This window comes from Mus musculus, chromosome 8 (genome assembly GCF_000001635.26).
Source record: "Mus musculus strain C57BL/6J chromosome 8, GRCm38.p6 C57BL/6J".
Taxonomy (NCBI): domain Eukaryota; kingdom Metazoa; phylum Chordata; class Mammalia; order Rodentia; family Muridae; genus Mus; species Mus musculus.
This window is the reverse complement of record NC_000074.6, coordinates 25893466-25918288: the sequence shown is the minus strand read 5'-3', so window position 1 is coordinate 25918288 and position 24823 is coordinate 25893466. Positions and strand designations below refer to the sequence as shown.

Genomic DNA, 24823 nt, shown 5'->3' with positions numbered 1-24823 from the left:
CTACAGAGAGAAGTTCATGTTATGAAGAGGTTGTCAGAAGGCCATCAAGGTTCATGATGCCGTGTCTTTTTGGATGTAGTTTTTAGCTGAAGTCTCTGCTGGCTTGACTAAAATGTAGGGCTCTGCTGTCTGATACATTGTGCTGATCAATAGTTACTATCTTACTATGAAGTGGTGCCACTGACCCCTCACAGAGGATGAATTTGGATGAGAAAATGGGGAGCAAAAATCCATTTTGATGCAGATGCAGAGGTGACATATGCCTTTAACCTCAGCACTCAGGAGGCAGAAGTAGGTGATCTCTGTGAATTTGAGGCCAGCCTTGTCTACAGAGAGAGTTCCAGGACATCCAGGTCTACATAAAGAAACACTGTCTCGAAAAACAAACAACAACAACAACAAAAAGTATTTGGGGGTTGGAGAGATGGTCTAGTGGTTAGGAACACTGGCTGCCCTTCCAGAGGACCCAAGTTCAATCCCCAGTACTCACAAGGGAGCTCACAACTCTATAACTCCAGTTCCAGGGGCTTGGACACTCTCTCATCAATACACATGAAATTAAATTAAATTTTTAAAAAATCCATCCCAATAACTCAAGCAAGACAATGTAAAAGGTGATCATGGTGATGAAAAAGGTGGGAGAGAGAGAGAGAGAGAGAGAGAGAGAGAGAGAGAGAGAGAGAGAGAGACCCTGGAGCTAAAGGCTAATTCTATATCTCCCACCCTTGCAAGAAGCCCATCATCACACTTGTGTTCTCCAAATAGCTAGCAATGTAGCCCCACCTTTAAGATGCTTGGGGGTTTGTCTTAGTTCGCATTTCTATTGCTGTGCTGAGACACCAAGACCAAAAGCAACTTGGAGAGGAAAGGGTTTATACTTACACATTACAGTCCACTGGAAAGGGAAGTCAAGACAGGAACTCAAGCAGGGTAGGAACCCAGAGGCAGGAACTGAAGCAGAGGCCTTAGAGAAGTGCTTCTTGATATCTTACTCCTCAAGGCTTACTCGGCCTGCTTTCTTACTGTACCAAGGACCACCAGCCCAGAGGTGGGACCACCCAAAGTGGCCCTCCCACATCAATCACCAACCAAGGAGATTTACCACAGGTTTTACCATAGGCCAATCTGGTGGGGGCATTTTCTCATTTGAGGTTCCCTCTTCCCAAGTGACTGCAGCTTGTGACAAGGTGACAAAAAAACTAGCCAGCACAATTGACCCCTTGTCAGCTGGACACACACACACACATCGCTTATCAATCCATAACCGTTCCTTTCTTGTTCATCCCCCAAAATTCATATATCGCAATATAAAGCGTAAATGATTTCAAAAGTCCCATGGTCTTGAAAAGTTCAGTCTCTTTAAAACATCCCTAGTCCCTTGCCAATGTTCAAAACCTCTGCAAAATATCTGACATCTCTTAACCATGGATCCTATAAAACAAAACATTAAGTTAAATACTTTCCTGCTCCAGGAAGATTCAGAGCATAGAATCAAATCAAATCAAAATGAAACCCAACAGTGTATAATTCAGACTTCCTAGAATGATCACCTAGGCTCCAATGGGTTTGGGATAGAACAGACAGCTCACCTCATGGGCCCAGGCCAGCTTCACGCCACAGCTGCTACCGTACTTGGTAGTTGTCCTAGGTAATGGGGGTTTCTCATCTAGGAATCTCCTGCTGCAGCTGGGTTATACAGTCACCAATAGCTCCTCTGAGGCTCTCTTCGGGGACTCTAACATGCTACATGGTGTTAAGCCTCAACTTCTCTCTGTGATTCCTTCAATCCCGAGACTTCAACTGAGGGTGCACCTTCCCAGTGGCCTCTACTATCCTCTCACAATGACAAGTCTCCACAACCCCTTCATGCTTCCAAACCAGTACTATGAAGGAGAATCTTACACATTACCAAGTTCAACTGCCAGCATAAGGTATAGCCTTGGCCTCCTCAGAGCCACAGCTTCTATGTGCTGAGCCCGAGGAAATTATCCCAGATTTATGTCCCTCAGTGATGCTGGTCTTTTCCTAATCACGACCTACTTCTTGGCTCTAGCACACCAGGATCAATTGCCCCAGTGAAGCCAACATTTCAGCTCAGTGGTTCTGGTCTCTTTTTAACCATTGCCAGTTCTACAATCCCAGTCACCAGAACCACAGATACTTAAAGCACAAAGTATCAAACAGTGCCAACAGAATCTTTAATGGGCTCTGCACATTCCTTCTGAAACTCCACAAGCCTCCTCCAGTGGCTACGCCACTCCCAGCATTATCTTCAAAGTTCCAACAACGTTCATTAAGCTCTGACCACTCAGTGGCTTCTTCAGCCCAAAGTCCCAGCGTCCTTCCACAACCCTCCCCCAAACATGGTCAGGTCTGTCGCAGCGTCGGTGTCTAACACTGATCACTCCCGACACTAGCTAAGGCTGGAGACTTCTGGGTACCTTCTCTCCTGTTGTGCAGAATGAAACTGGGAGGAGCAGGGAACTTTGTGGCTTTTTTTTTTTAAACAAAACAAAACAAAACAAAATCCAGTTGGCTTTTTAGAGAATCAGTATTTTTTACACACTGCCAGTATTATTTCATTAAAAGTTAAAATGCATTTCACAGTGCCCATTATGGACTTTACATCCAGGGAAATGGTTCCCGATACAAACCTCTGAATGTGAAATACAAATAAAATATCATCCACATGCTACCCACTCACTGTGTTCTGCCTTAGCTCATTCTTCGGCTTCTGTAACAGAATGCCACAGACTGAGTAATTTACAAAGAAAAGAAATTCACTTCTCATAGTTCTGGAGTCTAGGAAATCTAAGATGGAAGGACCAATGATGCAAGGGCCTTCCTGCTGCATCTTAGTGTGGAATGTGGGGGATGACATGCCACACACAGGACAGGGCAGGAGGCCAACTGTCCCTTTCATCAGGAACCACTCCCTGAGCAGCTAGCCCCATTCCAGGGAACAGCGTCACCACATTATGGGAGCAGAGTCCTCACACCCAATCACTTCCTTTAGGTCCCACCTCTCAGCCCAGTCACAGTGGCAAAATGCCGTTCCAACCACAGGTCCATTTCGATGGAGACCCAGCCCCTCTCTGTATTTTCCCTGTGATGGCCCGCGTGCAACTGTGTTCCATGTAAGATGTGTCCAGAAAAGATGGGATGGTCAGAGCCCAGCCAGCCGGCTCAGGTTTAACCATCAAGGGAGAAGCAGACAGACTCACAAACACGGGGGAAAGATCCCATTTGTACACAGACCATAAAACATGGTGGGCTGAACAGAAACTTGGGAGCTGTAATGTCTGGATTTAAATTCTACTCATTCCACTCACATTCCCTATAATATTGGACAAGCTACCTACTTGGAAACCTACTGCTCCCACACCTAACATTCAGCATCTTTATATTCTACTCCACTTGACTATAAATAAGTGAATGTAGGTAAATGTGGGGCATTGGGCTATACACAGACAGTCTGGTCTCCAATAGAGCTGAGGTCTGAACCCTTGGACCCAGTGGTGATAATTCACCTATATAGCATGGTAGGTATTCCCACATGTCTCCTGGACTCAAGGCTCCTATCGAAGTTACCGCCCCCACAGCCCCCACAGGAGAAGCGTGGCTAGTAGTCATGTAGACAATGTTGCAAGCTTCTGACCTTCAGGCTACACTCCTCCCCAGTTACCTAGCAACAGTAAGATAACAGCCCACCATAAGAGAGGCTGCTTGGCCCCACCTCCCTTGCTCTCTTGCTCTCCTCTCCTCTCCTCTCCTCTCCTCTCCTCTCCTCTCCTCTCCTCTCCCTCTTCTTCTCCCTCTCTCCCTCTTACTCTAGCCTTTCTTCTCTCTCTCCTTTTCCCCCTTCTCCTCTTGGCCATGTTCTCTCTCTCTCTCTCTCTCTCTCTCTCTCTCACTCTCTCCACCTTCTCTCCTTTCCCCCTGCCTTTCTACAGCAAAGCTCTAAAACCATAGACTGTCTCTGTTCATCAAGGCCCACTGCACTTGGACGATGGGATAGGCTTTCTCCTAATGAGCCATTTCTAATCTCCCAATGGAAGGCCTTCCTGTGCTCCAGTCAAGGCCCGGACTATGGACTCTCGCCTGTGTGGGAACCTCTCTCCCTCTGCCCTCTCTCCCATAATCCCGGGGCTGAGAGTATTGCCCTGGGGCCCCTGGTATTGGGAGCTGCCCCTTGTCCACCCCCCGCTGAGTGGAGGTCAGTGGCTAAGATGCCCACCTGGGCCAAGTGGAAAGCGTCTGGCAGCCCTCTCACGTTCGCTTGCCCAGAGCATAGGAGGAACTCTGACCGGATGTGGGCTCCTCCCTTCCCCCACTTTCCCCTACACACACACCCAGTTAGTTCCCAACAGGTAAACAATTTAGCTGCTCTGTCACATAGCAGGTGCCGTATAACTGTAAACTATAAATGTTATTACTATTGTTAGTAATACTAGTACTCTTATCCTCATGTGATACTTACAGGCATAATGTGTATCTTGGGAAAGTTTCGGAGAAATCGCCATTCTCTCTGGAAGTACTCCAGAGACCCAATAAAAACAATGTCCTTCAGCTCCTGCCGGGTGTAGTTGCTGGCTCTCAGGGGCATCACGAAATTCCGAAGCCCCACCAGGGTACATTGGGCATCTCCAAACACGCATACTACAATGTGGTTCTGAAACTCGTGTTTTGCCTTCTCACTTCGTTTCTAAGGATACACATGCCAGAATCAGGTTAAGGTAAGATATATATATATATATATAATAGTATATGATTAAATAAAAAAATCAGAGACCTCCAAGTCCCATTGCTAAACCTATCTGTTCAAGAGAACCTGGGAAGTTATATTAAACTGTACATCATGTTGCGGTGTTCAATGGGTTCTCATAGTGAAATTTCCTTTTCATGTATCAAGAATGGTTGACCCTCAGTAAATTCATATGATTACATCTAATATACTGAACTGACTTGACAAATTCTTTACCAAGTCAAGGAAATCCATCATGAAGTTAAACCACTCGATGCTCTTCTGATGTTCAGTTCCCAGCACCCACCTTGGGCGCCTCACAACTGCCTGTAACTCCAGATCCAGGGTACCTGATGCCCTCTTTTAGCCTCCATGAGTACCCACACACATGTGGTAGATGCATGTGCACACACACACACACGCTTAAAGAAATCATATTTTAAAACTTCATTTAATCCCAAATATTTAATGTATTTCATGCTATTATCAATAGGCAAATTCTCTATATCTCTAAATTGGAAACAAAATGACATGTAAAAGACACGTTTAGATTAGGATTTCCCCCAGATTCTTAGAGACACTAAAAACTACAAAGTTACTGAAGACAAAGAGTGATTTCTCTCAGAGAACAGGCATCTCTTGTGGCAGTGGGAAGTGACAGAGGACTAGGTGACAATGTAGCAAAGAGTCTTGACTTTGTATTCTGCCTGTCTTAGCTGAGCCAACTGCTCTAACTTTTGTGGCCTTCAATGTCTTTAAATGTGCAAAGTTGAAAGTAGAGCACTGTTCAATGGATATTAATCAAGCTCAATTTTTATTAAGCTCCTAGGTTGTTTATTTGTGTGCTAATTTAAAATATTTTATAAAGATATTTCATTACTTTATGTTTTGTGTATATTGCCTACATGTGTGTATTATGCCCACAGGTCAGAAGGGGGTATTAGATCTCCTGGAACTGGAGTTATGGACAGATCTGAGACATCAGATAGGTACTTGGGTCCTCTGAAGTAGTCGTGTTCTTCACTGCTGAGCCATTGCTCTAATGTGTGTGTGTGTGTATGTCTGTGTCTGTGTTTGTATGTTTTGAGATAGCATCTCACAGGTAGCCTTGGCTGGCCTAGATCTCATTATGCAGATCAAGCTGGCCTCTAACTCAGAGGCCCACCCATCTTTGCCTCCTAAGTGCTGGCGTTAAAGGTGTGCCCTACTACCCCCTCCCCAAAGCTCAGAAATTTTTTTAAAAAGAGGACCCCTGAATGTTGGTAGAGACTGAGTTAAATGTATTTAAATTTCACATGAGTAATGAAGCCTCTAATGAAATCTCATGCAACATGCCTGAAGTCTAGCAGTTGCTCTTCTGGGGAGAACTGAACAGCTAGAAATACGATCCACAGCAGACTTCATCTACAGACACAGCCCTGGAAGCCCCTTTCTCCAACTGACAATGGCAAACTCTATCTCCCAGTTAAGAGAGATTGTTTGTTAGACAGTCCTTTGTTCAAATTAACCTAAAATGAGTCCTTTACCTTTGTACAAGAAGAACCAAGTTCAAAGTCCAGTTTTTAAACATCTGGGCATTCCATTCCTGGGAGGAAAAATTCAAAGCCCTAAGCAATAATAAAAGCAACAGCAAACACTCGCTCTGAGCTCCATGCATTCTATAACTAGCATTGTAAGGGAGGTAGAAAGATTTGTTTGTGTGCTTAATGAGTGTGATCTAATAAAAGCCCTCTCTCCCACCCCCCACCCCCACCCCGCTCCCTGCTTCTCATCAATGTGCCCATCTGGATCCAACCTCTCAGCTTTTCTTAAAAACCTGCTCTCTGTTGAAAACACGTCTGGCTTCTGCTCCGTGGATGTTTACTGAGCATGCTCCGTGGATATTTACTGAGCATGCTCCGTGGATGTTTACTGAGCACGGATGGAACTGCTGAGATACTGGTTTGGCAGCTGGAGGAGTCTTCCTGCTGCTATCACAGCTCCGAGAGAGTAATGATTCTGATCAAATAGGGGGGGTCAGGTTTTATAAATATTGGGACATGTCCTGTCAGGATACTGGCATTGAACCACCGAGATGGGGTATAGGGGGAATGGTATGTGTACTTAAGTGCTTTTGAAAATCAAGGAAATAGTTATAATTATTAGGTAGTTGTAGATGGGAAGGGTATCTGCTTGAGCGCAGAACTACAACATCTACAAGGCTCAGGGTCAGGGGTGAGGGGAGGCAGCGTTTAACAGATTCCTCTTTTTTTTTTTTTTAAGTGAATGTGTTAAGTTGTAAACATGTACACTGTAGTAAATATGTTTATCTGGCACCTTTAGATTTGCTAGGTTTCAGGAAAGCATTGTCAGAAGTCATTACTTCAGATAAACCGCTCAAAGAAGGACCTCATAGGTAAAGCGACATGCATTTTAACCCCAGCATACCGCTACCCAGTCTTTGTGTCATGCCTCGTGGTCGGTGATGTGTGTGGCTGATGTATCTTTCCTTCTGAATTAATGGTTTACAAAAGAGCCGAGTGCTCCTTATGATGCACAGGTCATTCTTCACCCTCCAAAGGACTTCTGTCACTGGGACTCTGAGGTGTGGTGACCTACCAGAACCACCTTGTCCAAGGGCATTGCTCTGCACCAGTGAAACATGCCACTGCTGTCCAGCATGTCGGTATCATCCACTGTGTCGTTTGTCGTTGGTCTAAGCAGAGAGAGTGAAGAGAATGTTCAGGAAACATGGGTGATAACGCTAAGGTTGGAGCCATAGCTCATTGACCTGCTCCAGTCACATGGTTCCTTCTAACCCTAAGGGAGCTGGGAGCATATTGATGTATAGCTAATAAATTGCAAAGCTTCCACTTAAGGCTTAGGTTAGAGGATGCTCTTGCTCGAAATACGCCAACTCTCCCATATATGGACTGGTGGGACACAGCAAATTAGGTCCAGAGAAACGAGAGACACAAGGTCTGAGGTAGAGAGAGTCTCCCTGTGGGAGACTGCACTGCTGGGACCATAATCAACGCTGAATTCAGTGGCCAGAATGGAGAACGTGAGCGGAGCCATGATCGCCGAACCTGGAGAGGCAAATGGACGTTCATCCCCCACCCCACCCTCTCTCACGTGGCCAGGATCATGGGCCGTGCACAGCTGTGACTGGATGCAGCAGAGACAGAACCCAGCAGGCAGGGAGAAGAGTGAACCCAGCAGGCTATGGACGGTATAGCAGAAAAGGGCCACAGGACCCTGATGTGGAGAGATTGAGCATGTTCGCCCTCTCCCCGCCCCCACCATTCCCAGCCAAGCGGAAATGCAGGAGCAGCAAGGAGAAGGTTGAATGTGGCGGAGGCTGAATGCCGTCACCGGTGAGGAGAGTGGGAATAGCATCAGAAAAGGGGTCCAGGAGATCGGCAATGCTCACCGCCTCCCCACCCCACCACTTCCGGGAGGAACAAGGAATCAGGACCAAGGGAAGAGCCCCCAGACCGTACAAACAGCCCCGGAAGTGGCACGTGTCTGCTGCCTCTCTAAGGGATCCAAAGGCCGGGTTATTGTTCTTAAGCTCTGGGTTTTTCATAGGAACCTACCTTGCTTTAAAATTCATCAACAAAAACGAACTAGATATCAACCGTAAAGATATCTGTCCAATGGTTCATACCTTTAATCCCAGCATTCGGGAGGCAGAAGCAGGGGCATTTCTGTGAGTTCGAGGCCAGCCTGGTCTACATTGTGAGCCTTTGTCTCAAAACAAAAATTAAAAAAAAAAAAAATTAAAAAACAACCAAACAAAACAGGTGTGTGTCCCCTGGATCTGTCTGGAACAGAGAGTGAGATATGTTCAGTAACCCCCAGCCTGATTCAGGACAGATGAATAAGGACACCCTTTCTTGCATTTGTGCCTTGGGCCATCTCCTTGTTCATCACACAGAATAGGAAAATGAGGGGCAAAGGCCCTGCCCGCCACTATACAGCAAAGCTCAGGTGGAGCGGAAGACACCCAGAGGCCCGTGCCCCACTAATATGAACTAGGACATGGTGGATGGGAGAGAAAGAGACACAAATCCCTGTGTGCACAGTGAAGAGAGGCAGAACTGGAGATGTGAGGGTGCTGAGAAACCTGGGCAGTGTGGGAGCGCTAGCCCCACTCCTTGAGGCTGCACTTGGGAAAGCAGGCCCTTCACCTTTCCTGGGAGCTGGTGGCATGGGAAGGGTGAGTCAGCCCTAAGCTCTTGAGCACAGGAGGGCATGAGAGCCTCAGAGTGACCCCAGACCTCAAAGGTTATGCAGTGGTGCGGGCACAAGAGCTATAGCTCCTGCTTTCCCTGACCCTCACTACCTGCAGCAGGCAGGACAGCCTGCCCCACCTCTTGTCAGGGCAAAGTGGGAGAGCTAGCCCTAGCAGTGTGAATGCCGGAGAGTTAGCAGGCTGACCAACTCAGCTACCACCCAGACCTAGATCCAAGGCTTTGAGTTGGCCTACCCCAACATCTACCCTATTGATGAACTGCTGGAGTGTGTGAAGAACTAAAGCGACAGGATCTCCATGACAGGGCAACAATGGGATGTCGAAGAAAAGTCCTGGTGTGGATCCAGTATTGAGAGTGTAGCAGAAGCCAGAAGCCTCAAACCAGACCAACGACTCATTGCAAAGAAGCGTGTTTGATATCAGAAACATGTGAAACCTCATTATTAATTATTATTATTATTAATTCACTCATGTCCCCTATTTTCCCAAGTATGAACCTGATTACTACACTAGGAGGCCAGGAATACGCTAAGTGGTAGAGCATTTGTCTAGCATGTGCTAGACTCTGGGTTTCCATCCCCAGAATCACAAAGCAGAAACTGTATTACCACACTGAGGCATATATGTAGTGAGAAATATGCTTGTGGTTGTTATCTTGTTGTTGTTACACACTTGGCTGACATCCTTTATTTTGCCATAGCCCCGTGGCTGGCAGTCACTATCAGGTTTTCTGTGCGCTCACTTTAGATTTTATGTGCATGTGAGAGCATTTACACACCCTTGAAGTCCACCCATGTTCTCCCAAAGGGCAGGATTGCCTTCTTGATAAGATATGAATCTCTCTGGGTGAGGTGGCGCACACCTTTCATCCCTTCACTTGAGAGGCAGAGGCAGGCAGATCTCTATGAGTTCGAAGGCACTCTGGTCTTCATACAAAGTAAGATCCTGTCTCAACAAAACAAACAAAAACTAGCAAAAAGTGTGACTCCATTCCAGTGTGGACAGATAAGGATACGTGTTACATTTTTCCCCTTTCATCTTTAATCTCGGGTCCCACAGTTTGTCCACTGTGACAAAAGCTACAACCAAAGGAATCATTTGAGATACCAATTTCATTCTCTCTAGCCAAATAGTCAGAAATCAGATTATCAGATCCCGTGTGTATTTTATTTTTGAGAGACTTTCACATTGTTTTATATCGAGGCTATAGAAGTGAAGCTCTTATATACTTAGTATCATGCAATCATTTAAAAATCCACCATGTTGGTCATATATTATAATGTTGTCATAATAGTTTATGTTTCATTGATAGCATGATATTTACCCTTAAGTGAGCAAAATTCTCAGTCATTAAAGATCTTCCTAGATGATTATTCTCGCTAAGCTGAAACGTTGCCTATATAACACAGAGCTAATTTCATTAAAATTAGGAATGATAAACCTTTTAGATTGACCTGCTGTACTAGCTGATTTTGTGTGTCAACCTGACACAGGCTGGAGTTATCACAGAGAAAGGAGCCTCCCTTGAGGAAATGCCTCTCAATTAGTGATCAAGGGTGGAGGGCCCATTGTGGGTGGTGCCATCCCCGGGCTGGTAGTCTTGGGTTCTATAAGAGAGCAGGCTGAGCAAGCCAGGGGAAGCAAGCCAGTAAGTAATATCCCTCCATGGACTTTGCATCAGCTCCTGCTTCCTGACCTGCTTGAGTTCTAGTATTGACTTCCTTTGGTGATGAATAGCAATGTGGAAATGTAAGCTGAATAAACCCTTCCCTCCCCAACTTGCTTCTTGGTCATGATATTTTTTTGTGCAGGAAAAGAAACCCTGACTAAGACACCTGCTTTTTAAAGGCAACTAAACAAATCTTCCTTCATCTTGCTTTTGTTACGGTCTGAGCCTCCTTCCCCCCAGCATAGCTGTAGCCATTTTGTTCCATGCCTGCCAGCTATTTCATATTGTTGCTGTAACATGCCTGCCAGTCACTGACACAGAAAAATAACTCAACTCAGAGCAGGGTCATGCTGACCATATACCCTGTTTTGTTCTGTTATGATCTTTATGTTCTATATGAGGTTTGCTAATCTTAAGAGATTCCGCAGAGCTTTATGTAGGACCCATCAATCAAAGGTCAATATGAACCGTTATGTCTAAACTCTCTTGAGTCAGAGCTGCGCACCAGTCAGCCCTTCCTGCACCTAGGTATGAGTTCACTGTGGGTTTTGTGGCCACCGCTGAAGAATGCCACTAACAAGGCAAAAAGCTATGATTATAACACCCATGCTCTGTTATCTCAGTGTTCTGAAATTTCCATGTTCACCACCCATCCACACACACACACACACACACACACACACACACACACACACACACACACACCAACCCCCTTTACCTTTCTCAGGACCAATCAGCTTAAAGGTTAGCTGATAATACTTTCCCTAGTAAGCCAACTGTTCCTCTCCTTGCCCTTTAAACTCTTGAACCTGGTTTTTCCTATAGAAAAAAAAGTCTACCCGGAGAGCAATTAGGCTTCCGGGTCCTTTTTGCGGTCGTGAACGTTCAGTATTAAGGCGTGCATTCAACAAACTAGTCTTGCTTAACTGAGTTCCATGTTTGTATGGTTTGAGTGGCAATTCCTGAACCTCAACACTTTCTGGTTAGTCTTTTTTTTTTTTTTTTTTTTTTTTTTTTTTTGCTCTGGAGATAAGGTATCGTGTAGTCAGGCTGACCTCAAATATACCTACTGTGTAGCTGTGTAGACAAGGATAACCTTGAATCCCTGGTCTTCCCAAATGCTAGGGTTGCACTCGAATGCCAACGTGTCTGGTTTTATGTGATGCTAGAAACCAAGCTCAGGTTTGCACCCTAGCAGCTTAGCCACAAGTACATCTTCAGGCAGTGATTTAAATATGCTAATAGAGGAAAAAAAGAGAGCAGAGGTGTGTGTGGGGGGGGGTGAATTCTTTGGTTAGGCAAGCCCTTTACCAATTTGTTAGAAGTAGGAGTCGATTAATAACAAAAATTTGCTATTTAGGAATAGCTAAGAATTAGCTCTAACTTTCATTATGGAGTACCCGACAGATGACCCGAAAGGAGGTTGGGTGCCCAATGTTGAGTTATTACTGATCTGAGCCACGGTAGGAAAAAAAGTCTATATGACACAGGGCTGAAGCAGAGATGAATTTACTTTGTAAACAGCAACTCTGTTGGTCTATAAAGAAACTAATAAAGCAAGTGTTTTAATCCGAGTCGAATTTGTATTGCAGAGCGTCACAAGACATTATATCCTGGGGTCCTTACCTGTTGGTTGTAATGGTGATCAAACTAGGCTGTTCTCTTGAAAAACAAGTGTGAATTTCTGTTGACATAGAAGCGTGGATGTGTGAAGAAGTGGTGAAATCGGTCAAGCTGCTTTTCATCACCATGATGGTCGGTGCTGCAAGAACACAGCAGCCTCAGTGAGTGAGCTCGCCATCTGTCTGTCACCTCCTTACCGGGGACTTTTTAACCATTCTCCTCTGACTAGGAAGACACTGGGAACCCCTAGCTAGTCTGAAAAGACAAGTTATAGCGAAGTCTTTGGTTTCCATCTACAACAGTGGTTCTCAACCTTCCTAACTGCCAGGCTTAATTTAAACTTTTAAAGAGTCTTAATCTTCCAAGGATATGTCTCAAACTGCTTGGGAATTTCCACATATTGAAGTAACATAAAAACTAATAATTTGGCCAGGCAGTGGTGGCGCATGCCTTTAATCCCAGCACTTGGGAGGCAGAAGCAGGCAGATTTCTGAGTTTGAGGCCAACCTGGTCTACAGAGTGAGTTCCAGGACAGCCAGGGCTATACAGAGAAACCCTGCCCTGAAAAACCCAAAACCCAAAATCCCAAACAAACAAACAAAACAAAACAAAAAAAAAACAAAACCAAAAACAAAAATAAAACCCAAAAAATGAAAAAAAAAAAAACCAACCCCCCCAAAAAAAACAAAAACAAAACAAAAACCCAAAACCCAAAACCAAAACAAAACAAAACAAAAAACTAATAAATTGGGGCTGGAGCGGTGGCTCAGTGGTTAAGAACATTGACTGCTTTTCCGAAGGTTCTGAATTCAAATCCTAGCAACCACATGGTGACTCACAACCATTTGTAATGAAATCTGACACCCTATTCTTGTGTGTCTAAAGACAGCTACAATGTACTTACATATAATAATTAATAAATATTTGGAGCAAGTGGGCCAGAGTGAGCAGAGGTCCTGAGTTCAATTCCCATAACCACATGATGGCTCACAACTCTCTGTGCAGCTACAGTGTACTCATATGTATAAAATAAATAAGTAAATCTTTAAAAAAAAAAAGCACTGGTTGTTCTTCCATAGGTCCTGAGTCCAATTCCTAGGAACCGCATGATGGCTCACAATCATCTATAATGGGATCTGATGCCCTCTTCTGGTGTGTCTGAAGCCAGCTACTGTGTGTTCATATACATAAAATAAATAAACCTTAAAAAAAAACTAATAATTTTCTCCTCTGCCAAAAAAAAAAAAAAAGAGAAGGAATACACCACTACTTTTAAGGATGTTCATGTGGATAAATACAAGCATATTTGAACCCAGTAGACTAAATGAACAATATTAAGACACTGTAAGATTTGGAAGATAGCACAGGGGACACATTCTTCCTGCACCCATATGTGCTACTGAATCATGCCAATCTCCTCTTGAAACTTTATTCAACTTTATTAATTTATGTCGTTTATATTTCTGTCCATCCATCTGTCTGTCTATCTGCCTTCTGTGGCTGACAGTGTACAAGTAATTATTTTCTCATATTTTAGGACAGAACAGAGGAATGGCTTCCTGCTCTCAGGGTAAACTGTTAATATTGTGACAGTTTTCTAGGGTTTTCCGGTGGATACCTTAAGGAAGATTTCTACATAAACCATTGTGGTGCTTTGAATAAGAACACACCCATAGACGTAGATTTGAATGTGTGGTCCCCAGGGAGTGGCACTATTAGGAGGCTTGGCCTCGCTGGATTAAGTGTGACTTTGTTGGAGGAAGTGCATCACTGGGATGGGATTTGAGGTTTCAGATGCTCAAGCCAGGCCCAGTGTCTTTCTCTTCCTGCTGCCTGCAGGTCCAGATGTAGAACTCTCAGCTACCTCTGCAGCACCAACCATGTCTGCCTGCATGCCTCCAAGCTTCCTGCCATTGTCAACTCCTTAACTGTCATCCTTTATAAGAGTTGCCATGGTGTCTGTTTACAGTAGTAAAACCCTAAGGCAACAATTAAACACCAAAAGGTGGCATGGGGAATAGATATGTGATCAGTGAAGGTCGAAAGAAGTTAAAGTCCTACCATTATGTCCAACATTTTAGTATCTTGCTTTTTCTTTGTTGAGGAATGACTTTTTCAAGGATTTCAGAAGAGGAAAATTGAGTTTCCTAAAACACATGCATAACACTTAACATTTGCATCTTAACGTAACCTAGACTAACCTAGGAGACAAGGTTGGAGACATGCTTGTGAACGATTATATAGATTAGGATACCCAAGTTGAGAAGACCCACCTTAAAGATAGGTGGCCTGATGCTAGGGGCTGGGACTGTGGACTGACTAAAAACAAGAAATCAAACTGATTGTAAAGTGAGTCACTTCTCTGTTTCCTCACTATGGACATGTAGCCAGTGGCCTCATGTCCCCACAGCTAAGATTTCTTCACTACGATGAACTGTATTCTTGAATGGTGACCCAAGATAAATCTGTCCTTCCCTTCCTTCCTCCCTCCCTTCCTTCCTTCCTTCCTTCCTTCCTTCCTTCCTTCCTTCCTTCCTTCCTTTCTTAAGTTGCTTTTGCCACAGCACTTAAGTTGTTAACTGGGAAAAATGGTACCAAGAAGTAGAGTTGTTGATGAGATAAACCTCACTACATATTTTTTAGACCTTTGGAATGGGTTAGAGGGAATAATGTGGAAGACCTTTGAATTTGGGCTGGATGAGCCCTGCATACTGCAAATATAGCTTAATGAGAACTTCTGGTCTGGGAATGGAAGGCAAGAATGCAGAGAAATGTGAACAGTTAGGCCTGGATCATGTTTCAGAGGGAGCAAGGGCTCTATGAGGGACCAAAACAAGGGCCAGTCATGTGATGCTCGGTCAAAGAACCCAGCTGCATCCTCTGCCTGTGTCCTGCAAACTTGAGAGAGGTTGGATTTAAAGTGGTAAACTAATTTGTTTGGCAGAAGAAATGTCAAGAGGAGAGAGCATTCAGGCTGTGTGACAGTTACAGCTCAGCGATCTAGTGTAGCTCTACAGTAAGAAAGAGCAAAAGCAGGGCAGAACAATATTAAGGATGAGCGTTTTGCCAACCAAAAGAGCTCCAGAAGGTATAAGACCACAGCCAGGATACAGAAAGCCAGAAAGGTTGAAACCTCCTGCTCTGCACTGAGACAACAGGGAAACACCCAGAAGATATAAGATCCCATTCGTCAAAGGCTCCCATATATAAAAAGGCCAATTCATTTGAAAGAGCAGAGGGTCCTAACTGGGACCACTTAACCAGGGATCTGCTATGGAGATGCCCTGGTACTACAAATCAACCAGGAAAAGATTTCCCCAGGGTCAGCAGAGGAAGCCGATGCATCTGTGGTCATTCGATGGCCCTGATTTTGTCGGCAGGAAAGATGCAAGATTGAGGGAATCCCGGAGTCTTTGCCATGAGGTTGTGAGGACCACCGGGGCCAGGCTCGGAGTCCTTGCAAGGATAGCCTGAAAGCCACTGTGTGTTTTTGAGATGTCTAAAACCACCCACCGCTGTCACAATGATTTGGGGACCTCACGTGAAGATCTCCCTGAACACTGTTACATATCCTTTGAATTTCCTTGCTAAGTGTTCCTAAATTATATTAAAATCATGTTCTACAAACAAACAAACAAACAAACAAACAAAAAGTGTTCCTAAATTGTTTTCATGTAAGTCTTTATCTGTCCTTTGTCTACTGACCATAAATGCTTTACGTGTTGTTTACATCCTAAGACAGATGTAAATAGCAAAACTCACAGCCCATTCATTTATGCATAGTCTAAGAGTTATTGATCCCGGTTGTTAATATATGCCTATTTTTTTAAAGATTTATGTACATGTATGTGTAGACATGCATGTATATGTAAACATTTTAAGATAAATTTTGACCACTAAAAACAAGTTTTCAAGATACAATTTTTGACTGCTGAGTATGAGTTGTTCATTTTTCAAGGTCTTTATCTTTTGAAGCCAAGATAAGATACAATATAAAATGGGGAATAGGAATGATCTTTGGGAAGAAAGAGATGAGGAGGTTGGAGAGACAGCCCCTATGGTTAAGTGCACTGGCCACTTGTCTTAGGGTTTCATTACTGTGAAGAGACACCATGACCATGCAACTCTTATAAAGGACAACATTTAGTTGGGGTAGCCTGCAGTTCAGCAGTATAGTCCATTATTGTCAAGTCAGGGAGCATGCAGGCAGACATGGTGTGAGAGAAGCTGAGAGGGCTACATCTTCATGTGTACACAACAGAAGGAGACTGTGTTCCTCTCTGGGCAGAGCTTGAGTGTAGGAGATCTCAAAGCTGGTCCCCACCGTGACATGCTTCTTCCAACAAAGCCACACCTACTCCAACCAGGCAACGCCTCCTAATGGTGCCACTCCCCATGGGGCCATACCTATTCAAAGCACCACATCTCGTTTCAGAGGATCCAAGTTTGTTGGTTCCTGGCACCCATACTAAGTAGCTCACAACTACCTGCAACTCCAGCTCCCAGGGGATACAATGCCCTCTTCTGGCATCTACAGGCATGGCATATACTCACATGCATGTAAATAAAAGTGCATATAAAAATCTTAGCTTGTTTAAAGAGATACAAAGACATCTAAAGACTTACAGATGAGTCTAATTTGTTCTGTCATGTTGTAAATACAATTTCTTTTGTATAGCATCTTTGACTAGTATACTTACTTCATGTAGTATCCTTACCCCACGCTTTCAGGTTTAGCGTGTTTAACTCATGACCCAGAGTGACTCCGCCTCCTGAAGGCTGGGCCCTCCCACATCAGTGAGTAACTGAGACAATGCCTCGCACACTTGTCTACAGAGCAAGGCAGGTTTAAAGGCATTTCCAAGGGATGATTCCCCCCTCTCAGACAATTCAAGCTTGGTTCAAGTTGACATCAAACCAGCCAGCACACAGTGCTTCACTTGATATATAGCTGTTTTGTTGAGAAAAGGTGTCTCAAGAATTGTGTAGGTAAGTAAAGGGACAGTGTCAGGTTGAAAAGGAGATCTAGAAGTTTAACCTGTAAAATGTATTTTTGCCAGGAAAGTCACATTTGGAATTGATCAAGCTTATGTTTTAAGATACTGGAGTTTGGGGCGGGAGAGATGGCTCAGTGGTTAAGAGCACTGACTGCTCTTCCAGAGGTCCTGAGTTCAAATCCCACATGGTGTCTCACGACCATCCCTAATGAGATCAGATGCCCTCTTAGCTACAATGTACTTACATCTAATAAATAAAGAAATCTTTGGGCCAGAGTGAACAGGGCCAGAGAGAGAAGAAAAAAGTATCTGAAGACAGCAACACTGTACTTACATATGATAAATAAATAAATATTTTTTAAAAAAAGATACTGGAGTTTTATCCCAAGACTATGAACGCACCCAGAAAAGACTAATTTTTAAAGTAGAAGGGATTACATTATCATGACTAGTTAGGGTTAAATTTTCTTTTAACCCTGCATCAAAATGGAAAGAGTCACTAGTGAACCACTGAGTTCAACTGGAGCTACCTTCCTGCAACACTGTGACAGACCAGATAGACTTCAAAATTGCCCACACTCTGGCAGTCAAATACGGGCTGAATATTTAGGCTGAAGTCATGAAAGCCAGTGTGAAGGGAAAGAGCGGTGGACTGGAAGCCAACATGGCTGGGGTGGAGTTTGATGATGCTATTTCTAGCTCTGTAATCGATTACTACATCTCTTTGAAAGTCATTCTCCTAGCCTGTAAAGGAGTTGAACTGGGCAACTAGGAAGTCTTTGGTTCGTTGGTTGGTTTTTGTTGTTTTGTTTTGCTTTCTGGCTTTAAAAAATTAGTCATCGGGTCTTGAATCCCCAGTGGGAAACACATGCCAGGTCTCAATAGTTCTTCTCTTCTCAGTGATGGCAGCCTCTCTCCCTTCCTCCAGCACACCTCAGAGGATGGGTTGAAGACAGGTGTAAAGTGGACTTACCTATGAGTTGTTGTCGGCTCTTGATTTTACAGTTACACTTTCCAATTAGCTCAGGATTGCACACATCGCTGTGACAGTTGGAACAGTAAAAGAAAGCCCTGTGACAATGAGAATAAATAAAGAGCAATGTTTAACACCGAAAAGGCGCGATGCTCACACAGCCCGCCTCCCACTACATTCTGCGTGTGTTTCCCTTCATAAGCGAAAGGCCATGTGGTACCTTTTGACGGCTTTGGAGGAGTCCGCAATGAAGAACCCTAAGGTGTCCTTATTCAGCCTCACTTGGGATGATGGGTTTAGTATCAGAGTGCTGGAAATGGGAGAACAAAGACCTACGATTTCCTGCTAAGATCTGTAGCAATCTTTGATGTTTCATGCTGTCAACTAACAAGAGGTCCTCCAAGTTGCCATAGTCATAGATTTAAGTCTGTCTGACTGCCAACCCCAGTGTGAAAGGTGAATTTGACTGCGCATACTCTGTTGATTGCTACTAAATAATAAGCCAGAGAAGAAGTTCTAAGGACCCATAGGGAGTGGCACTAGTAGAAGGCGTGGCCTTGTCGGAGTAGGTGTGGCTTGTTGGAGTGGGTGTAGCCTTGTTGGAATAAGTCTGGCCCTGGAGTGGGTGTGGCCTTGTGGGCGAAAGTGTGCTATTCTTGCTTCCTGCAGCCTGCCGTCTGAATGTGGAACTCTCAGCTTCTCGAGGACCCTGTCAGCCCACACACTGCCGCGCCTCCCACCATGACAATAATGAACTAAACCTCTGAACTGTAAGCCAGCCCTGATTCAGAGTTGCCGTGGAAGGCCGGGCGTGATAGTGCACGCCTTTAGTCCCAGCACTCGGGAGGCAGAGGCAGGTGGGTTTCTGAATTTGAGGCCAGCCTGGCCTACAAAGTGAGTTCCAGGACAGCCAGGGCTAAAGAGAGAAACAATGTCTCGAAAAACCAAAAAAGAAAAAAGAGTTGCCATGGTCATGGCGTCTCTTCTCAGCAGTCAACCCCTAACTGAGATGCTCAGTGTCCCACACTGCTCTCTGTTTATCACAATGCCCTGTATTTAGCCCCAGCCCCAACCCCAAGAATACATCCTGCATGATGAAACCCTTAACTTTCTAACCCTAAATTCTTTCATTTCTGATAATACATTCCTTTCCTTCTTTAAAGTATACTTTTGCCAGGCCTGGTGGTACACGCCTTTAAATCCCAGCACTCAGGAGGAAGAGGCAGGTGGATCTCTGAGCTCAAGGCCCATCTGGTCTACATATTGAGTTTCAGACCAGCTATGTTAGAGTCTATGTCAACAAAAATGTAAACACAGAAACCAATTTACTTTTCTCTTGTTCACTTTGGAAGGAGGTCAAGCCCTAATTCTGGCTTCTTCTCTTGTCAGGAGAGTTCAGAGTAAACTCGGAATGAGACAGTCCTTGTGAACAGACATGGGCTCCAAAACAAAAGCTTCTCTCTTCTGCCGAGAGAGGCAGACCAGTGCTTTGGCAGATCTTTACCTAAGACAATGTAGGGCACTGGTGAATATTGACTGAGATGAGGGTATGGTTGGTTTTGAATTCCTAAGGGATGAACGTGGATTCATGGAACCCTAAAAAACTCCATTAGCAAGCACCTGTCTAATGTGTCCGAGGGCTTTTGGTTAGCTCCTGTTGTGGGGGTGGGGAGAGATCTCTGAGTTCATGTTAAACACCTATTTATTTCTTCTTGGCCTTTTGTCAAAGGTCTAGTGTGTATCTTTATCTATTAATAAAGATACTGTCACAAAACATACAGAATCTTGGTCCTCACCAAAAAAGAAGTGCCCCAGTAGTAACAATAATATACCTGGTTTAATTTGCAAGAACTCATAAACTTATTTTATCTTGTTTTTTTGTCTTGTTTTTTGTTTTTTTGTTTGTTTTGGCTTTGGTTTGGCTTTGGCTTTTGAGACGAGATCTTGCTCTATAGCCAGGCCTACCCTCGCACAGATCTCCTTCCCTCAGCCTTTGGATGCTTTGATTATAAGTCAGTGCTACCATATCAAGCTATAAATTCGTAACTTACAGGTTCCTGGGAAATGCCAATGGTCTGATAGTATCCCCCCTCTCTCTCCTCTGTCTGCTCTGCCAACAACAGTCAAATCCCCCTCAACCACAGAAACAGAAAAACCCCTGAAGCCCTGAGAAGCTTCATCAGTACCAACAACTGTGAAAGAAGGGCTTGTGTTGGATGGCGATCAGCATGAGATTTAGCTTCACAAAGCAGAGCCTAGGAGGGAACACAGAGGAGTTATGAAGACGCAAACAGGAAGACTGGGCTACGTGAACATAACCAATCCTTTAAGCCCCATGCTGGGGGTGTTGGGGGTGGGGAGGAACCACGGGTTTGGCAGAAGTTCAATCCACCTGGCACACATGTTTAGCAAGAATGCCAGATGGGAGGGACAGAGGTGAAACTGTCCCGCATAGGGTGTGAGGTGCTATCTACAGGAGCGGTTCTCAACCTGTGGGTGGCGCCCCCTAGAGGAGGGGGTGTCAAACGACCCCTTTCACAGGGGGGCGACACATCAGATAGCCTGCATATCAGACACTTACATTACGATTCATACCTAGGTACACTGACTCTAGGGAGTACAAAATGGAATCTAATTTTCCATTGCCTACTCTGAGCCGGTTATTATTCTAAATGTCTCTATGTGTTACTCAAATAGCATGAATCCTACATGCGAGCCAGGGATGTAACTCAGCGGTAGAGCACTTGCCTCACACACTCAAGGCTCTGGGTTCTGTCTCTCCTCCAGGATCTTCCCATCCCCCAAAATTTCACATAGGAATCATAATTCGTAACTTTACAGGCAGAAAATGGAAAAAAATGGAAAGCGCTGAATATTTTTACAGACTATGCATCTAGTATGCGTTAGAGCTACAACTGGATATCCAGGACAGTTCCATTACAAAGCTTCTATTCCAGCAGTTCTCAGCCTGTGGGTCTTTACCCCGTAGGGGGATGAAAGACCCTTTCACAGGGGTCGCCTGTGACCATCGGAAAACACGGATATTTGGATTACAATTCACAACGGTAGCAAAATTACAAAGTTACGAAGTAGGAACAAAATAATGTTATGGATGGAGGTCGCCCCACAACACAGGGAACTGTATTAAAGGGTCGCCGCGTTGGGAAGGTTGAGATCCACTCATTGCTCTAGAGGCACTGACTTCACTGTTCTTACATCTCCAGAGTTCGTACTGGAGCCTGCCTGTAGAATGTCCTCCATCAACAGTGCGGGGTGAAGGCATTCCGAGAAGAATGGGAGAAGGGCTTCACTTAACCAACGTACCGGGAGACCTGGGGAAATGTCATCCCCACGAAGTCGTTAGAGAGGCGCTGTGTCAGAATCTTGTTCTTCAAGCCATTCAAGAAATGTTTTTGCCAGGGATGTTTAGGAAAAACCTAGAAAAATGCAACAATACCGTATAGAGAATGTTGATAAGGGAAGCCGACATCATAACACAGGCTGCTAAGTCCAGTTTCCACCGCAGGTAGCCCACAATCCTGGTGTTCATGTGGAACAACGTTAATGGAGGAGTAAAACACATCCTAACACCCACACAGCAGTTCACAACTGCCTGTCATTCCAGTTCCAGGGGATCTGACACCCTCACACAGACATACATGGAGGCAGACCACCAATGTGCATTAAACAAACAAACAAATACCACATTGACAAAACCACCTGAGAGGCAGGTTCTGGGCAGGCCAAGAAATCTCAGCTACAGGCCTCAGCTACTATCTGATAACTTGCTGAGCCCTTCAGTTGGTGAAGAATAGGGCCTTATTGAGTTAAGACATTCCAAAAGTTGTTATTTATTTATCAGGAAGTTAGGTTAGACACAGAGGTAGGTAAGGCATGGCTCTTTAGGGCGCTGTGAGAAACTGGAACTAGGCTCTGGAGTGGCAATCTTCCACCCCCCCCCCCATCTCCCCCACCCCCACCCCCGCAGGCACTGATGCTTTCATTAGCCAATCAGCCTTGGCAGACACAGCTTCTTTCCGGGAATTCTCCTTCATGCGAATTGGGAATTGAACCCCGGCTCCTTTGGAAGAGCAGCCAGTGCTCTTAACCACTGAGCCATCTTCCCAGCGCTGCCAATGTCTTGATTCATGACTTTCCTTGTTCTATTCCTACGAAAAGTCCATAAAACTCCATACAGGAACATAGGATTTGGGGTCACCTAAATCTGTATTCCCAGGCCCTAGTCACTCAAATGTGGCTCTAGAATAAACTATCTTTCCATCTCTTTGAGGTAAGAGCTACAGTATTTGCCTGACCAAAAAATGAACTTAAAGAGCCCACCTCCAGCAGGAAAACAGGGCATCAAATGAGAAGGGGGGGCATCCCAGAGTCACAACTCTGACCCATAATTGTTCCTGTTTGAAAGAATTACAGGGATGGAAATGGAGAGGAGCCTGAGGAAAAGAAGGTCCAGTGACAGGCCCAAAGTGGGATCCAGCTCAAGAGGAGGTCCCAAGGCCTGACACTATTACTGAGGCTATGAAGTGCTCACAAAAAGGGACCTATTATGGCCTCACTCCAGAAGATCCAACAAGCAGCTGAAAGAGTCAGAGGCAGATATTTGCACCCAACCAATGGACAGAAGCAGCTGACCCCTGTGGTTGAATTAGAGAAAAGCTGGAAGAAGCTGAGGAGAAGGGCAATCCTATAGGAGGACCAGCAGTCTCAATTAACCTAGACCCCTGAGATCTCTCAAACACTGGACCACCAAACAGGCAGCACACACCAGCTGACTTGAGGCCCCCAACACATGTACAGCAGAGGACTGCCAGGTCTGTTTTCATTCTGAGATGATGCACCTAACCCTCAAGAGACTGTAGGCCCCAGGGAGTTTAGAGGTCAGGTGAGGTGGAGGGTAGGGGCATCCAGGTGGAGACAGGGTGGGGAAGAGGTATGAGATGTGGAGCAGTATGAGGGTGGATGGGGGGGCAATAAAATATGGAGTGTAAAATAAATAAATAACATTTTTTTTAAAATTGAGAAAAAAGAGCTACATTTTAAATTAATGACATCCAAGTATTCATGTTGAATTAGAATTTTCTCTGGCCCACTGCTAACTCTAGCACAGTAGCCTTACTATTTAGGTTTTGTGTGTGGTGTGTGTGTGTGTGTGTGTGTGTGTGTGGACATGACAGCTTACGATTGACTTTGATTAACTTTACTTTAACTTACTTTCTGCTGAAAAATAACATTCTCCAAAGGGGGGGGGGGAAATAGCTGTGGCTTCTACTAAGAGTGAGAATCCTTCATAGATTTATAGAAATACAAGATGGTACTGACCAATCAGGGTTGATAATAATGCCGACACCTAGGCCAGCAGGTCTCCAGAGAAAGAAGAGAGGGCAGATGGCTTTTCTCCTGTGTTACATTGGGACCCAGGACCTTGCACATGCAACACCCAGCCCCTAAGCTACACCCTAGCTCTAGAATGATCTTAACATAGCTGAAGGCCGGCTGGGGCAGCTTGCTGGAAACTTCTCTTGGGGATTTTGTGTATGGCAGCTCCTTATCTCCCTACTTGCTACCACGTGAGCCCAACAGTGTTGTCTCCACAGAGTATGACCTGAGCCAGAACCATAGACAAAGGCAGAAACTTCCAGATTCTCTAGAGCAACTCTTGCCATGGAGAGAAATGATGAACTCAGACATTTTCCTTGACAGTTATCTTGTGGTTTGAAAACTGCCCTGCTACAACTGTTCACCTATGCCTGACCATTTGGCACCCTTTTTTACTTCTTGCCTCTGTCCTGAGATCCAAGTAAATTTCCTGTTCTTTTCCAGTCTAGCCAGCAGCATCTGTCACGAGGAGGGCAGGCCATTGCTACCTCAGCCACTGGAGAAACTGGCCTAGGGTTTCTCGTCTGAGAGACTCAGGTTTGGAGAGATAACCCTGTTGATGGAGCTTAAAGCTCGAAAGGAGAAGCAAGAGGACAAAATGAATGTAAGGCAGAACAATCTGCGGACTCACGTAATCCAGCCAGGGTAAATTTAAACTCAACTGAAGTGTAAGTAACCCTCTGGGCCTAAAAGCAACAGGACTGCTCTTCTGTCCATAATGTCTTACAATAAAATTAATATAATTAAAACCCTCTAATGTGAGCACTTAGGTGTTTTACAGGTGTTCACGCAGTGCCTGGAGAAACTTGGTTGTGAGAAATATGATTTTCATTTTGCAGATAGAGAAATGGGGCCAGGGAAAGCAAGTACCTAATGAGAGGCATAGAGCTCTGCACGCTGTCCATTTTTATAAGTTTGTAAACCAAAGTTTGTCATAAAACAAAATTTACCACAGACAGGACTGGCAAGCCCCACCATGATTCTACCCACTTCAGGGTTCCTAAAAGGGAGTTTCAGATTTCATCTTTTTAAAATATGGAGGCCACAAATATCTCCTGTGCTCACAAAGTCACTACTTGGTGCACATTGACATGGGATCATGTTTAATGGGGATTAACAAGCCCATGTCAAAAAGCAAAGAAATACAGAGGTAGGTCAGGTTTTACATCTGCATGCAGTGCCA

At 44.7% G+C, this 24823-nt stretch overlaps 1 protein-coding gene across 7 annotated transcripts in view; it reads right to left on the bottom strand.

Annotated features, from left to right (window-relative positions):
* Positions 1-24823, bottom strand: part of Kcnu1 (potassium channel, subfamily U, member 1) — an 89317-nt gene that overhangs the window by 19655 nt on the left and 44839 nt on the right. For 5 of the 7 annotated variants that reach the window (XR_003947236.1, XM_017312583.1, NM_008432.3 and 2 more), the window contains exons 15-21: positions 21568-21680; positions 20430-20498; positions 18464-18553; positions 18244-18341; positions 12277-12412; positions 7343-7439; positions 4481-4705 (exon numbers count right to left, since the gene is read on the bottom strand). Coding sequence is in view for 5 of the 7 variants with exons in the window: in XM_017312583.1 (XP_017168072.1) it covers positions 4481-4705; positions 7343-7439; positions 12277-12412; positions 18244-18341; positions 18464-18553; positions 20430-20498; positions 21568-21680 (828 nt within the window). In the remaining 2 variants the exon portion in view is untranslated. Of the gene's footprint in view, positions 1-4480; positions 4706-6270; positions 6330-7342; positions 7440-12276; positions 12413-18243; positions 18342-18463; positions 18554-20429; positions 20499-21567; positions 21681-24823 lie in introns of all 7 variants that reach the window. The other 2 variants (XR_003947237.1, XM_017312581.1) reach the window with 2 other exon arrangements.